Source organism: Ipomoea nil, unplaced genomic scaffold, assembly GCF_001879475.1.
Source record: "Ipomoea nil cultivar Tokyo-kokei standard unplaced genomic scaffold, Asagao_1.1 scaffold2653, whole genome shotgun sequence".
NCBI classification, from domain to species: Eukaryota; Viridiplantae; Streptophyta; class Magnoliopsida; order Solanales; family Convolvulaceae; genus Ipomoea; species Ipomoea nil.
Genome location: NW_017619081.1, coordinates 1,629,010 through 1,644,944, shown reverse-complemented (window position 1 = coordinate 1,644,944; position 15,935 = coordinate 1,629,010). Strand labels below are relative to the sequence as shown.

Sequence of the window (15,935 nt, the reverse complement as noted above, 5' to 3'; positions counted from 1 at the left end):
CTGAAGATCCGGTACTCGTAGATTTCCCAGGATATCTTGGTGGCCGCGTCCTTGAGGGCCTGAGTCTCGGCCGGTATAACTTGCTTCCTGAAACGTTGACTCCAGACCCTCTCGACCGGGAGAATCCACGGTTCATACTTCACAGAGAACAACCGGTTCTTCCATCCCCGGTTGTTCCCGGGCAGACCTTCAATCGAGCACATGTCCGCCCGGGATTGGGTCATCAGGTACCCGCCCCCGTATGTGGCCGCTAGCACCTTCACCTGGTAGATGAAGTTGAAGAGTTCCATGGTGCAGGCCAGCTGGTGTCGACCGCAGATCTGCGGGAAGCATGCAATCATCCGGTGCGCATTCGGGCAAATCTGCCCGGGCACCACCTGGTAGTAACCCAGGAATGCGGTGAGGAGGCTCGAAAAGGGGAAAGTGATCGGGGCCATGAGGGAGTCGTAGTGCATCCCGAGCCACTTTCCTCGGTGTCGCTCGATAATGTTCCCGAGCAGCCGGCTTGTGTCAAATTCGACCCGGCCGGCGAGAGTTGCGGCGATTTTGGCTGCTTCGCCCTTGGTCAGCTTACTCATCTGGGTCTCGACGCTCTCGCTGTTGAGGAACTCGAACCCGTCCCCGCCTGGCGCCGCCGGCCCGGCCGAGTCTTCCTCGACCGCCTCCACGTCGTCTGCCCGGTGGTCCCCTTCGGGCTCAACCTGAGGGTAATCCCCTATTACCCTCGTAGGCGTTTCCCTAACGCCTTCGACCGGGGAATCCCATCCGCTCGTGGACGTTTTCCCGCTTTCTTCGCTCGAGCTCCCCGACCCACTGGAGCTCGACCCCGACGTCCTCGATGAGCTGGATGACCTTTCTTGCTCGGGGGATCGGTCGGGGGTTGGCTGCGGTCGTTGTTCGACCTCCGGAGAATAGGACATGATGTCCACCTCCTCGCTGATTTGTTCGACCTCATCGTCGTAGTCTGCGACCGAGACGTTCTGGCTGTCTGAGTCTGACATCTTTCTACCTAAAGGTCGGTCGTGGTTAGTACATGGCTCGGGACAGTGGGTCAGAGTTAGTCCTATCCTACTCCTACGCAAAACTAAAAATAAAAGACCAAGTAAGGAAGAAGAAAGCTTACCGACCAGGAAGACTTTGATGGAGCTTAAGTTGGTTTGCTCGGTTGATCTGTTGATGTTCACTCGGGACTCTCTGAGGGTGCCGGTTGATTCAGAAGATTGAGGAAAGTTCAAATGAGGGCCTCAAGGGCCTATTTATAGGAGAGCATTTGGGCGGGAAATTAATTCACTTGCGCGATGTGACCCGCACTGACTCCGAGGCGACCGTTGCAGTCGCAGAGGCCGGCAGTTGCCGACACGTGGCGAGAGAAGGAATGACAGCTGGCCGGTCGGTTTGGTAGCCGACGGTTGGGCTTCTTCATCCTGTCTTGTTTTTTCCCGGACGATAAAAAAGGCCCGGGCTGGGGGACTCTTGGTAGGGAATATCCCGACCGCTATATCTTTACCCTGGCCGGTGTGCCTTTGTTTTTGTATTTTTGTCTTTGCAGGTAACAGGTCGGGCTTCTTGTGAAGAACCCGGTCGGTTCCCGACCGGGAGTTGTCCGAGCGGCAGTGTCGACCCCCGAGCGGTAGCCCTTTGGCGAAAGAGCTGACGAGGGACACATGGCGGCTCCACGCGTTGATAGGCAGGGCACCCGGGACAACGACACGTGGTTGCTACGTGGGAGGCATGCCGAACGGCCGGATTTGTGTCTCCGGCTCCACGGCTATAAATACCCACGATAGCTACAGTGTGGGGGACTTTTGGACGATCGATAGGTTGTTGTTAGAGAATCCCAACCGCAGTCAGTCGGCACTCAGAGCAACCAAGTAGATTGTACTTAGGGCCTTCACAGTGATCAATAAGAGTTATTTACTTGCTTTAATTGGTCTCGTGTTTATTTAATTACCGCTTACGTGGCAATTAACACTATCAGCATTCTTTACTGAATAAATTCCTTTTGGGTCACCTGTCCAGTACCATGAGTCATCATAATCAGGGCTAACAGGAATTATAACTATTCTGCTCACATCCTCAGGGATAAATAAATCAGATAAAATATGTGGATCCCATGTTTGTGTTTGTGGGTCAATCAAACCTGCTACTCGTGCTTCTCTTAACTCCTCAGGCATAATTGTTTGTACCAAGGGACTTGGATTATCTGCAGCCATGGGTGTCCCCAAATTAGAGTTGTCTCACCATTTCCAATCCTGCGTCTTACCCCAGCTACCACTATTGGATGTGCTGCCATTATACTTCTCCAACAAAAACTTGGGCAATTACCAATAGTAGCATCAACAAAACTAGAAGTGGGGTAATACCTGGCTTTATATATTCTTGCCACCAGAGACTCTGGGTTTGTCAAAAAAATGTCATGCCTGCTTGCCCAGCATAGCTAGATTTAAAGCCCTCAATTCCTTGAACCCCAAACCACCAAACTTCTTAGGGATACATAACTTATCCCATGCCTTCCAGTGAATCCCCTTATCTCTGTCACTTCCCCACCAGTATCTATTCATTGCTCTCTCAATGGATTGACAAACTGTTTCATGCAACAAAAAAACACTCATTGAAAAAGTTGGCATAGATTGAGCCACACTTTTCAATAAAACTTCCTTACCAGCCTGAGATAATAACTTTGTGCTCCACGATCCAATCCTCTGCCTGATCTTTTCTTCCACATAGGAAAAAGCTGCTCTTTTATTTCTGTCCACAAACGATGGGAGGCCCAGATATTTCCCAAAATTAGTTGCCTGCACTACCGCAAGATAGTCTGCCACCTGCATTCTGACCATGTGGTGGGTATTTCGGCTAAAACATATATTTGACTTGTTATAATTCACCACCTGTCCAGATAGTTTCTCATACCTCATCAAACATTCTTTAATCACTATAGCCTCATTAATATTTGCTTTAAAGAAAAGCAGGCTGTCATCCGTAAAGAATAAATGAGACACCGGGGGAGCACCCCTGGCCACTCTACATCCATGTATAGATCCTGCCATCTGTTCCTTCTGCAACAACATCGAAAACGCCTCAGCACAGACAATGAATAAATAAGGAGAAAGAGGATCTCCATGTCTGAGTCCACGAGTCGGTTTGACCCGTCCCCCCACCTCCCCATTCACCATTACAGTATAGCTCACTGTTGTCACACACAACATTATTAGATTAACCCATTTATCACTAAAACCCAGCACTGTCAACATTTTTTCCAGAAAACCCCATTCCATTCTATCATATGCTTTTGACATGTCCAACTTTAGTGCACTCCAGCCTACTACACCACACTGCTTCCTGTTCAAGTAGTGACCCACCTCAGCTGCCACCAAGATATTATCCGTAATTAACCTGTTAGGCATAAATGCACTTTGGGATTCCGAGATGATATCTCCCATCAAAATTTTCATTATGTTTGCCAACATCTTTGCCATTATTCTATATATGACATTACTTAACGCAATTGGTCTCAAATCTGCAACTGTCTCCGGGACCTCTTTTTTAGGAATCAATACTATATTAGTATCGTTCAGACCTTCTGGAAACACCCCAGAGTTCAAAGCATGCAATATAAAATCAGACACATCATCCCCCACAATAGACCAAAAGTGTTGATAGAAACCCGGATTCATTCCATCCGGGCTTGGTGCTTTATCCGGGAACATAGAAAAGAGTGCGGTTTTTACCTCTTCTTTCGAAAAAGGCTGATTCAACATCACATTATTCTCATTCGACACACGGGGGGCAAAATCATTAAAGAGGGGGTCATCACAGCTCAAATTATTAGAAGCAAATATGCTCTTAAAATAATCCAGAATCACTGTACGCATATCTGTATCCTCCACCCAATCCCCACCCTCATTCTTAATATTAGCAATAAAATTCTTCTTTCTACGGGCAGAAGCATACCTGTGATAGAACTTGGTGTTAGCATCTGCACCCCGGAGCCAGTGTTGTTTCGCACGCTGTCTCCAAAAAACATCCTCCTGGGCCTCCAATTGCTTTAGCTTATTCTCATTCTGTTGGAATTCGGCCAATGCGACCGGATCCGTTATATCACAGAACCCCTCCTGCTGCCTCCGCAATTGCCCTATTCGGTGACCAAATTTATGGAATTGGTCCCCCCCCCCCCCCCCCCCCCCCCCATCTCATCAACTTCATACCACAAAATTGCTGACAGTGCAACAAGCCTTCCGGCCTCCCCTCCTGCCAGGCTGTCTCCACCACCTCCTTGCACCCTTCATCCAATAACCATGCATTTTCAAATCTAAACCTCCTCGGTCCTCTTACTCTACGCATACTGAGAGCATTTATATTTAGAAACAGAGCCGAGTGATCTGATTCTCTAGTCTACATATTCTCCACCCATGCATTCTCATTCATACCACCCCACTCCTCCGTAATAAGCACCTTATCAAGCCTCTCCTGTATCCAATTCACTGTGCCTTTACTCTTATCCCAGGTAAACTGGCGTCCCCGCATCGGCATTTGCACCAAACCACACTCATCAATGGTTTCCCCAAACCCTCGTAAGAGGCTATTCGGGTATGGATTTCCCCCCCTCTTTTCATGTTGATAGAGAAGATTATTAAAATCCCCTATCACCACCCAAGGTAACCCAGATCTATTCTTCAACATACTCAGCAGCTCCCAGGTTTCCTGTCTTCTATTTCGATCCGAACATCCATATATACATGTCATACGCCATAACTTACCCTTCATACTAACCTCAATATCAATATGGTTGAGCGAGTAACTCAACAATCTAGCTGTGTTGTTTGTCTTCCAAAGGAGTGCCATACCCCCACTCAGGCCTTCATTATTCACATAAAACAAACCCTCATAACCAAGCCTGACACGAACTCTCTCCGCATGACTCCGTGCCACCTTGGTTTCCATTAAAAACACAAACTCTGGCTTCTTACGGGACACCATGTCCACTACTTCTCGAACTGTGCGTGGATTGCCCAAGCCACGACAGTTCCAGCTTATCGTACTCATGATGATGGGCGGGGCTGGACACCAGCTCCCGCCATGGACAAGTTTTTTGAACCAACAATGTTTGTTACCTCATCATTCCCACCATCCTCCCCAGACTCCGTCCCATGCCTACGACGCTTCGCCGTAGCCACCACCACCTCATCCTCAGACATACTCGTGGGTGTGACTCCACCACCTCCCCGACCCCCGTCTTCCGCCTCAATCATTCGTGGCTTCGCCACCAATGGACGTGGTTTCCCGCCTACCGGCACGAGCCAGCTATCCCCAACCGCTCTAGGAGCGCTCCGGGACCCACCAGCCCGCATATCCGGACCGTACAGGTACCTTTCCACTGGAATTCCCGCCTCCCTAGCTTGTAGGCAGAAAGTATGCAAGTGACCCATATAACCACAAAAGTAGCAAAACTTATGCAGCCGTTCATACCTGAAATTATCCCATGTTGTAGTCTCATCTCTCTTCATTAACCTCATCCTTCTCCTAAGCGGCCTATCAACCGAAATTGATACCCGAATACGGTGGAAGGTTAACCATGGTGCTCCTTCAAATCTCTCATCATGCTTAACAAAAGAGCCCAAAAAATTCCCCGCCTGTTCCAGAATTGCATGAGATGTGTACCCCTTCGGCATGTCATGCAGCTGTACCCACATATCAACCATATCCAGCTCCACATCCACAGGATTCACCCCGTCCAACACCTCCCGACACACAAGTGCATTATTCTCAAAAGCCCAGGGACCCCCGTTCAGAACATAGTCCATGTCTGTTTTATGGAAAAAAACAAACAAGAACAAACCCCTCTGAATCTCCGTTACCTGTACCCCACGCACCGGCTGCCAAACCGACGCTAATACCTGCCTCATAAAATCCAGTTTAATTAACTTTTGCGTCAAAAAGCGCCCGACCACCCTCCATGTATCCTCCTCATCTTCCCCGCCTCCCTCAACCCCATCATCCTCCCCTCCCGGCATAAACACCGCACCCTCCTCCTCCAGCAGTGCCCAATCCGCCCACCTATCCGTCAACTCCGCCACACCCGCCCCCACCCCCGGCTGCCTTACTGCCCCCCCCCCCCTCCTCCCTCCCTCGCTGCCCCCTACTACCCGTCCCCCTTCCATCCAAACCGCCCCCAACATTACATGCCAAACTGCCACCTTCTACATTCAATGCACCTGGCCAACTAGATCCACCGCCACTACCCTCTCCCCCTCTTTCACGCTGTACATTCTCCATAGGCAACACGTGACTTTTGCTTATTTCCCTCCCAGCCAAATCTCATCCACCGTCTCGCTGCATTACAGTTCCCGTTCGGCGCATTGGAGTTCCAGCCGACAGCCTTCCACCGTTTAGTTCTTGCCCAGCTCTCGTCTCCTCCTCACGCCCAAGCGATTCGTCATCCATAGCAACGTCTCAGGCCATCGTCCGGACAGAAAGAAACCGATCACCGTTGAAAACCTAGGAAAACCCTAGTAAGAATGGCAAAAACCCTAGAGAGAATCTAGAGAGAGAATTTTAATCTTTATGTATGTGCGCCACTTTATTACTCTTATTAAATTAAATAAAGTAGTAGCTACACCAAAAATTAATACATATGCATTTAATTAACTTAGAATTAGATGTCTATAATGCCTTTATTTTTAAAAAAAAAAAATTATTCATTATAAAAAATTTTAAAAGAGATATAATTTCATTAGTTATATTATCTTTATTTTCTACAATTCAACGATTCATTACCTTCAAATTTATTAATTTATTATATATTCACTACATTGTCCATTGTCTTCTTTTTACATTCTCTTGTAATTAAATATCAAAGTTATAATGCAAAATATGTTATATATATATATATATATATATATATATATATATATATATATATATATATATATATATATATATATATATATATATATATATATATATATATATATATATATATATATATATATATTTATTTATTTATTTATTTATTTATTTATTTATTTATTTATTTATTTATCAAGTATTTTATACAAATATAATAAATATTAATATTTTGTTCAATACTTTCACATGACAACCTACAACATACATCTCACAATGCATGAAACATGTAGGGGAAAAACTACCACTACTAAATATCAATAGGTGCTTGTAAGATAATAAAGAGTTAATAATACAACTAAGATTCCATCATATACACAACAAGACAAATCTAAAGCTTCCTACACCATAATCTCATTGCACGATGAATCCATCTATGCTACCACCAGTAACCCAATTGCACATGACACATTACCAATCAAAAAAAAAAAAAAAAAAGATGACATGTACTGAAGATGAAGACAATGACAATGCTACCCAAAAGAAAATTAAGAAGAATTAGAGAAATTGAAACCAAAAATAGTATTTATTTAGACTATATTTTTAGACTAAGTATTTAGACGCGTTATTACAAAGTTGTAAACATTTATTTTAGTGACAACAAAATCAATCTCTCATATATTATCTTGCATTTATATACTTTAAATTATCGATTTAAATAAACAAATTCAATATTTATTTACCTATGCATGAACATCTCCGATATAATATTGCATTGATATACTTTGAAATACTTATTTAAAAATAATCATTGGACATTATTTCATTCAGGCAAAGCGCGTACAAGAACTAGTATTAACATACAAATGTAAACATTAACACAAATATGCCATAGCTTAATGGGTAAAACTCTTGATTTTAAACTGGGTGGTCAAGGGTTCAAACCTTAAGACATTTAATACATTGTATATATTTATTATAAAAAAAAAATGATCGGTTCGGGGTAAAACCCGAACCCCGAACCGATCAGGTTACCTATCGGTTTAGGACTGAACCACTTCGGTTCGGATTACCCGAACCGAAGTTCCCAACTTTACAGTTCCACCACTCCACCAGCAGACTAGCCGACATTCACTCTATATATATATATATATATATATATATATATATATATATATATATATATATATATATATATATATATATATATATATATCAAACACACGACGTCCTACATTTTTTATGGCTTGTTCTCTACTTTGCATTTTTGTTGTTTGTCGCAATTGTTCTTTACCTCACAATTATATTTAACTTGGGTTATTCTTACAATATTCAGTATTTTCCTTAGTTTCATGTTACTATGAATTTAATGTGCTTTAACATCATTCTAATTTTGATTTTCAGTGCACTGGAATTATTTTCTAGTATTGGAATATATTTCCAGTGCACTGGAAAATAATATTTCAATGCACCAGCAATGACGGATTGTGTCCAAAAATTAACTGTACAGTACTTGACACTTGTAATTCAAATATTAACTATACAGATAGATGATTATTCATCTTGTCAATAAAATATTCCAAGTTAGTCAAATGAGCAGTCGATTGTGCAAAAAAAAAAAATGATGTTTGGTAATTAGTACTTAGTAGTGTGTTTGAACTTTGGATTGTTATTTTGTTATATAATATTTAGACTTTGAATTTGGATTATGTGATTATGTGAATATGTATTGTTTGGTAGTATGTTTAGAAAATTAAAAAATGTTAAAATTTCGTGATCTTAACCAAACCAAATTAAATATGAACTGAAACTGAACCGTTTCAAATCGAACTGAAACCATGTTAAACCGAATGATTTAATTTTTTTTAAACTAAAAACTCAAAATCAAAACTGAGAAAACTCAAATCGGAGCCTGAAACGCCCACCCCTAACTTTAAATTAAGTTCTATAAAAGTTGTGTATATTAAATCCTCCCAAACCCAACATCATAATAAATTTAGTTGAGAGTTAATACCCAAAATCGTCCTCGACTATAGTGATTTTTCTCAATTTCGTCCTAAACGACTTTGGTGACCTAATATCGTCCCAGACTTTTGTGTTTCGCTCGATTTAGTCCCAGACTTTTATGTTTTTGCTCAATTTAGTCCCTCATTTGTTATTCTGCCCATTTGGTGTTACATAAATAGACAATTCAGTAATTTTAATATTAACATCTCTTTACTCATAGACATGTGAACTGCGAAATCCTTTTTTTTTTTACGAATTACTCCCAGAATTACTCCTAAAACTGCGAATATAAAATTTGATTTGCAGGTCCGGGAGTAATTCTGGGTGTAATTCGTACAAGAAAGAGGAATTTCGCACTTCACAAGTTGAAAGTAAAGAGAGATCAATATTGACATTACTGAATTGTCCCTTAATTTAACACCAATTTGACGGAATAACAAATGGAGGACTAAATTGAGCGAAACACAAAAGTCTGGGACAATATTAGGTCACCAAAGTCGTTTAGGACGAAATTGAGAAAAACCACTATAGTCGAGGACGATTTTGGGTATTAACTCATTTAGTTGACCCATATAACTTGAATTCAAGGAAATACTCACGAATCAAATTACAACTCACATCTTCGCAAATTATATCGCGCACCGCGGTGCATAATCGATTATGCACCGCACATCAAAATAACGTCGTTTTGTTTAATGAAAAGAAACAGCATTCGTTTACCGTCGTTTCGCATCCTTCCGCAAAAAGTAACTTTGTTATTCAGTTTCATTTTGTATACACTGAAGTTTCAGTTCAACACTACAATTTCATTTTGATATAACTACAGTTTCATTTGATATTTATAGATTCGAATATGTGAAAATGGTATTTAATTTTATTTTATATACACTATAGTTTTATTAAAACACAACTACATGATCATTTTGATATAATTAGAGCTTCATTTTACAATATTTACAAATCTAATAAGAGCCAATAATGTTCCAAGTATTTTATACAAATATAATAAATAATAAATATTAATATTTTGTGCAACACTTTCACCTACGACACACATCTCACAACACATTGAAACATGTAGGGAAAAACTATCACTACTAAATATCAATAAGTGTTTGTAAGATAAAGAGATCATAGTACAACTAAAATCTCAGTCATATACACAGCAAGGCAAATTTAAAGCTTCCTACACTATAATCTCATTGCATGATGAATCCCTCTATGCTGCTGCCACCAGTAACCTAATTGCACATGACACACTACCAATAAAAAATAAATAAAAAAAAAAAGAGAGAAAACATGTACTGAAGATGAAAACAATGACAATGCTACCCAAAAGAGAATTAAGAAGAATTAGAGAAATTTAATCCAAAAGTACTATTTATTTAGACTATCACTTTTAGACTAAGTATTTAGACTAGCGTTATTACAAAGTCGTAAATATTTATTTTAGTAACAATTATAATCAATCTCTCATATATTATTTTGAATTTATATACTTTAAATTACCGATTTAAATAAACAACTTCAACATTTATTTACTTATGTATAAACATCTCCTATACAATATTGCATTGATATACTTTAAAATACTTATTTAAAAATAATCATTGGCATTATTCCATTCGTGCAAAGCGCGTAAAAAAACTAGTACACTCATATATGCGAACTGTTGTTTAGTTTTATTTCATATATACTGCTGTTACATTTCACCACAATTACAGTATCATTTTGATATAACTGCAGTTTCATTTGATAATATAAAAATAATACGTGAGGCAGTGTAGTTTTAGATATACTGTAGTGTTAGTTGGTAATTAACATACAAACAAATGTGCGCTCTGTTAACACGTACTAACAGCGCACCGTTTCTTTACTTAAAGAAACGGTGCCGTTTTAACCGCGGTCCACGATATAACGACTCTTAAATCTAAGTGAATATTTATTTAAAAAATTAATAAAATGACATCAAATAATTTTTTTTTTGATAGGACATCAAATAATTTAAAAATGAATAAAAATATGATTTCATCTACATGGCATTATCCTTAGTTTAACATGACTACTCACATCAGTCCCACCATGATAAGTATAATTTTAAAGAGTAAGTCTTAATTTTATCAGAATAAAAAAATAATTAAAGTTATAACACATTTTTTAATTAGTTAGAATATGATACTATTTTTTTGAGCTTGATTAAAACAGTGTTAATAAAAAATTAAACTTTGATATAAGAATCATGCTCAATTCATTCAATCTTATAATCTTTTACTAGTTACCACACACGTATTGCACAAATAGTTCAATGCTCAATGTGTATTTTTTAAATTAGTGTTTCAAAATTTATCAAAGTGTCATTCGGTATCCTGATGTATATCAATGCAAGATTATCAATTTTTTCATAAAAGTAAAATATTTTAAATAATGCATAACGATGACTTGTGAAATAAATGTTGAATTAACGGGTGTAATAGCGGTTTTAGAGGGAAACACCCCCACTGAATAGTACCCAAACATAATTTTTGCAATACAAAACCTTATTAATTGCCGTGATCCATGCTTGCTCTTGTTTCCATTTCCGTCAAAAATGAATTCTTGATTTGATCTAGACCCCTGGTATGCTTCACTGCAATTTTAGTGCATTGGCGCATGGCACCTTGAAAAACATAACCAAATCTTCTTTCCCAAAAAATACAATGATAATATGCATAGTTTCTCATTTGTGTTGAATATATATTGTAAATTAGGTGTATCGTTTTATCAATGCCCAATTCTAATTAATTGACTAAAGTTCATATTAAATTTTATTTTCTATTTTTTTTAATAAACGCTAACATATTCATAGCATATGTTTAACAATTATGTCAATTTTGATGGGTTCTAAACTAAGATTTTCCTTATAAAAATCAATAAATTAACACTAATAAATAGTTAATGAAATACTTTGTTAATAAAGTTACACTAACAATTAACAAAATGCATTGTTATTTAGAAAAAGTAATTGATATAATATAAAATAAAATATAAAAAATAATAAAAATTAAAATAATATAAATCATTCATTTTAGTAAACAATTACATTAAAAATTTTTAGTTACCATTATGATCTAACTCTATTGACTATTTAGGTTTGTATATTTGTAAATAGATATAAATTAGTAGAATAATTATGCTCCACCAATTCCACTACTTTCTTTCCTTTTTTTTGTTAATTCACATTTCACGCGCGGAGTTAACGTCCACGTCATCGTAACAGCGTACGATGACGGTTATAGAAAATCCATTGTGGACCCCACGTAACACATGTCAGCAGGCAAAGCATTCCTACTCCTACCCCACTTCCATCACAACGAAACCTTTTCCATATCAAAATATCGCCGCGGAAATCTCGGGGATTTGCAATTCAGTTACCTTACCTTACCTGCTATAATTCTCGCCCGTTTCTTCTCCCATCATCTTCTTCTTCTTATCCCATCCATAAATGCCATACAAAAACCCTAAGCGTTTCTTCCAGAAACCCTAAATCCTGCAACGACTGCCGGGGAGGATTCACGGCTCTCATCATCATCGGCGGCGGCGGTAGCTGAAGCAGTTCGGCGTCATCGGCGGCCGGAATGGACAACGACGGAACCAAGGATGAACGATCGTCTAAAAGAGCGAAACCGTACAAGCCGCGTAAAGAATCCATCGCAAGTGAAGACCGTAATCAGGTGCTCTCGCCGGCGGCTATATCGGAGTGGCCTGAGAGGTAATTATCGATTGCCGAATTTCTCTAAATTTTCATCAAAAGTAGTATCATATTGCCTGTAATTCTTTTGGTGTATTCAACTAATTCTTTGTGCGAACATAAATTGTAATGCCTTCCTGGTGTTTAGTTTGTATGCGATTTAAAGAAAATCGGGCGGGGGATGGAATTGAATATGAATATTCTGATGTAATTTACTACGGAGTATATGTAATTGGCTGTATAGATTTGAATCTCTTTCTTCAAAGGTTCCATTTCCATTTTTTATGAATGTTCAGTATTTTATGCTTTGAGATAACTAGTGGTTGTAGAAAATGGTGGAATGTATTACATTGCTTGCTATTCATTCTGTCTTAATTATTTGTTAACTTAAGTTGTGTCTCTGCACTAAAATTTAGTGCTTCAATTAAGGTGTTAGTTAAATTTGGCATAGTTTAGACAGAGAAAAGTAGCACTTTTGCTGTTATATGATTCGAGCTGTATATAGAACTCAATTCAATCTGAGGAAAATGAAGCAGGGGACTGATGGAAATAAATAAAACAGATATACCAAATAAGGTTGCATCATGCAGAATGGCATGGTTGTTTGGAATACCAGAAAGATGCTAAATTGAGATGTATTATTATTCATGATTAACCTTTACCGTTACAGTTCAATCATCAAATAGTTGTTGAATATTTTGCCGATATGCCATAGGTAAAAAACTGTGATTCTTAATGACAGGTAGCTTAGGTTGAGATTACATCATCAGTCTTATCAATTTCCATCTTGATGCATCATATGTTGCATGTCCCAAGATTTTTATCATTTGGTATCTACAGAAACAGTAAGCAGTTCTTCAACCATAAAAGGGGGGAAGACTTAAGGCATCCCTAATTGAAAGAGGAATCCTTTTGGAAGGCAACACCAGTGCACTTATTTTATTGTAAAACTGTAATTATTGGAAAAATAATGTCACACATCTCAGTTTTGAAGTAGTTACTTTTAAACATGGTTATAGGTAGAATATATACTGTACATTTTGATTAGACTGGTTTTGTGTAAGCAAGGAAATAAGATTTATACACTCCTATGGAACTGCTATTTTATCTTTATTCATCATCCTTAAACTATTAAATAAAAGGTAGAGGATGATAATTCAGGGAAGTATTAAATATGGATGCTGCCATGGATTATCAAGGGGAGCCGCACCTTCAAAAATCTCTATTTGCTTCACGAACTTCCCCAAACTCGTTGTCTCAATTGCTCAAGCACCTCACAGATGAGCAAAAAGAGGCGGTACAGGAGATTGGTTTTGGTGGGTTGCTTCATCTTTCCACTGAACGACTTGCTTCATCACTGTCTTATTGGCTTGCGAACAGCTATGAGGTAGCTGATCAAACATTATACGTGGATTTCAGTCGTGGAAAGAAGATAGAAATCAATTCATATGATGTTCATCTCACTCTTGGCTTGCCGTGCTCAGATAATGAGGTTGTTGAAGCAGGAAACAGTGACGATTCTGATGAATGTTACAAGAATTTATTGGACAGATGGCGTGAAAGTTGGAACATACAATGTGGATCACCCACAGCATCAGCAATGCTCAAAGCTATGAAGGCTGACAAGTCACATGGTGAAGAGTTCAAGAGGAACTTTGTGATACTTGCTGTGTCCACATTGTTTGCATCAACACAAACCAGATATGTGAATTTCAAAATTTTGAAATCACTTATTAATGTTGAACAAATAAGAGAACTTGACTGGTCTGGTTATACGATCAAGAAGCTCAACCAAGCGATGGATTCATGGAAGGCAAAGACGGACTCTTTTTTCACTGGTCCAATGCTGTTCTTACAGGTGAAATAGAGTAGAGGTTAAATATCTAACTGAGACTTAATATTGATTTATAGTAACACCTTTTATCTAATGTCTGTTAGATGCTTTACCTAGACCGTGTGGTTACTGCACAAGGGAGGATAGTTCCAAGGGATTTTCCTACACTAAAAGGGTGGACATCTGATTGCATATGTCAACGACTGGACTGGGAAGACAAGCATGGAGGTTTTGGAAAGGGGCGTGTTGAAATGCCTTATGGACACGAGTTTTCTCGATCTCCCTATGTAGCTCTCTCAATTCAACAAATCGAAGATGATAGTGTACCCAAAGGGGAGGAACCAGATTATGAGGTAAACCACTTGTGTATATAATGACTGCTTAGTTCTCATTTTCTGAACAATGATTACTCATTTGATGTATATGTATTAACAATTCAACTATTGCAAATGCACAGAGGGATTTGAAAGATTTGGGTAAGTGCTGTGCAACCGTGGCCGTCGCCATCATAAACTTAAAAAGAAATATCACAGAAGTGTCAGAAAAATACCCAGACTCGGCACAAGTAAACAGGGTTAAGGCAATGGCTACTACAATTTTTATGGGTAACAGCTCTTTAACCCAAAAGATTAACCAGCTTAAGTCCATGGCTACTACACTTGTGGATAAAACTTCTGGCACCAAACAGTTTGAGGTCAGTCAGATTGTCACTCAAGATGAATGTACCTTTGCATAAATGGATTGATTGTTCATCATAGAAACAGAATGGTAGTCAATATTTTGTAGGAAATGATTCTTGCCTCTTGAATTTTCCCTCATATTTTCCCTCTTGATGTGGGTGGCATCCATTCATTGGGTGTCCATGAATTGGTGAGTCACCACTAATTAAAAAGAGAATTTAGTATTTAATTAGATAATGTCATATTAATAGGGATGGGATGGATTAGAGGGAAAAATATGAGTGATCTAGCATTACTTTATTTTGTATTTATACCGTTTGACTGAAAATATGATCTTCAATTGTCATACAAAATAAGTAAATATTTAGCATTCAATATACTTTTGGAGTTTTTTTATTTTTTTTATTTTTATTACTCTAGCTGTTTGACATAGTTAAACAATCAATATGAGTGTTTGATTAATTAGTTTTTTGTAACAGTTTATTGCTCAAAAATGCTAAATTCAAAAGATTATTCAAAGAAGTTTTTTCGATCAACTTTTTGAGAAAGTAATATTGAATGTAATCAACTATTAGCTATTAGCTATTAGCTAATCTACCAAACACTTTTCTACAATTATCTAATGTTATCAACTAGTTAAACTTATTAACTTAATTAGCTAATACCTATCGGCTATTTACCAAACATTCTTATAAATTAACTCCATTAATAGAACTTTATTTACCAAACATTCTTATAAATTAATTCCATTAATAGAACTTTAATGTCTCCAAATCATTATCTTTAGACGAGTCTATAACAAAATTTAAAATATAGAACAATACGTAACTATTTGAATAATAAG

At 38.5% G+C, this 15,935-nt stretch overlaps 1 protein-coding gene across 4 annotated transcripts; it reads left to right on the top strand.

Annotated features, from left to right (window-relative positions):
• The first annotated feature begins 12,068 nt into the window (after positions 1 to 12,068).
• On the top strand, positions 12,069 to 15,470 carry LOC109154811. Of its 4 annotated transcripts, none has more exons than XM_019302550.1 (5): positions 12,069 to 12,598; positions 13,739 to 14,435; positions 14,516 to 14,764; positions 14,869 to 15,190; positions 15,393 to 15,470. In XM_019302550.1, the coding sequence occupies exons 1-4, from the start codon at positions 12,465 to 12,467 to the stop codon at positions 15,145 to 15,147; spliced, it is 1,359 nt and encodes a 452-aa protein (XP_019158095.1). In that variant the 5' UTR covers positions 12,069 to 12,464; the 3' UTR covers positions 15,148 to 15,190; positions 15,393 to 15,470. The 4 variants fall into 4 exon arrangements, with proteins under 4 accessions (XP_019158095.1, XP_019158094.1, XP_019158097.1 ...); XM_019302551.1 differs by adding an exon at positions 13,168 to 13,212 and having other exon boundaries at positions 12,563 to 12,598; positions 14,869 to 15,470; XM_019302549.1 differs by having other exon boundaries at positions 14,869 to 15,470.
• Positions 15,471 to 15,935: the final 465 nt, after the last annotated feature.

Excerpts from the sequence above, each read along its gene's own strand:
- LOC109154811 (XM_019302550.1), top strand. The coding sequence starts at position 12,465 with ATGGACAACGACGGAACCAAGGATGAACGATCGTCTAAAAGAGCGAAA. Across the intron at positions 12,599-13,738 it reads ATATCGGAGTGGCCTGAGAG|GGAAGTATTAAATATGGATG; the intron begins GTAATTATCGAT and ends ATGATAATTCAG. Across the intron at positions 14,436-14,515 it reads GTCCAATGCTGTTCTTACAG|ATGCTTTACCTAGACCGTGT; the intron begins GTGAAATAGAGT and ends AATGTCTGTTAG.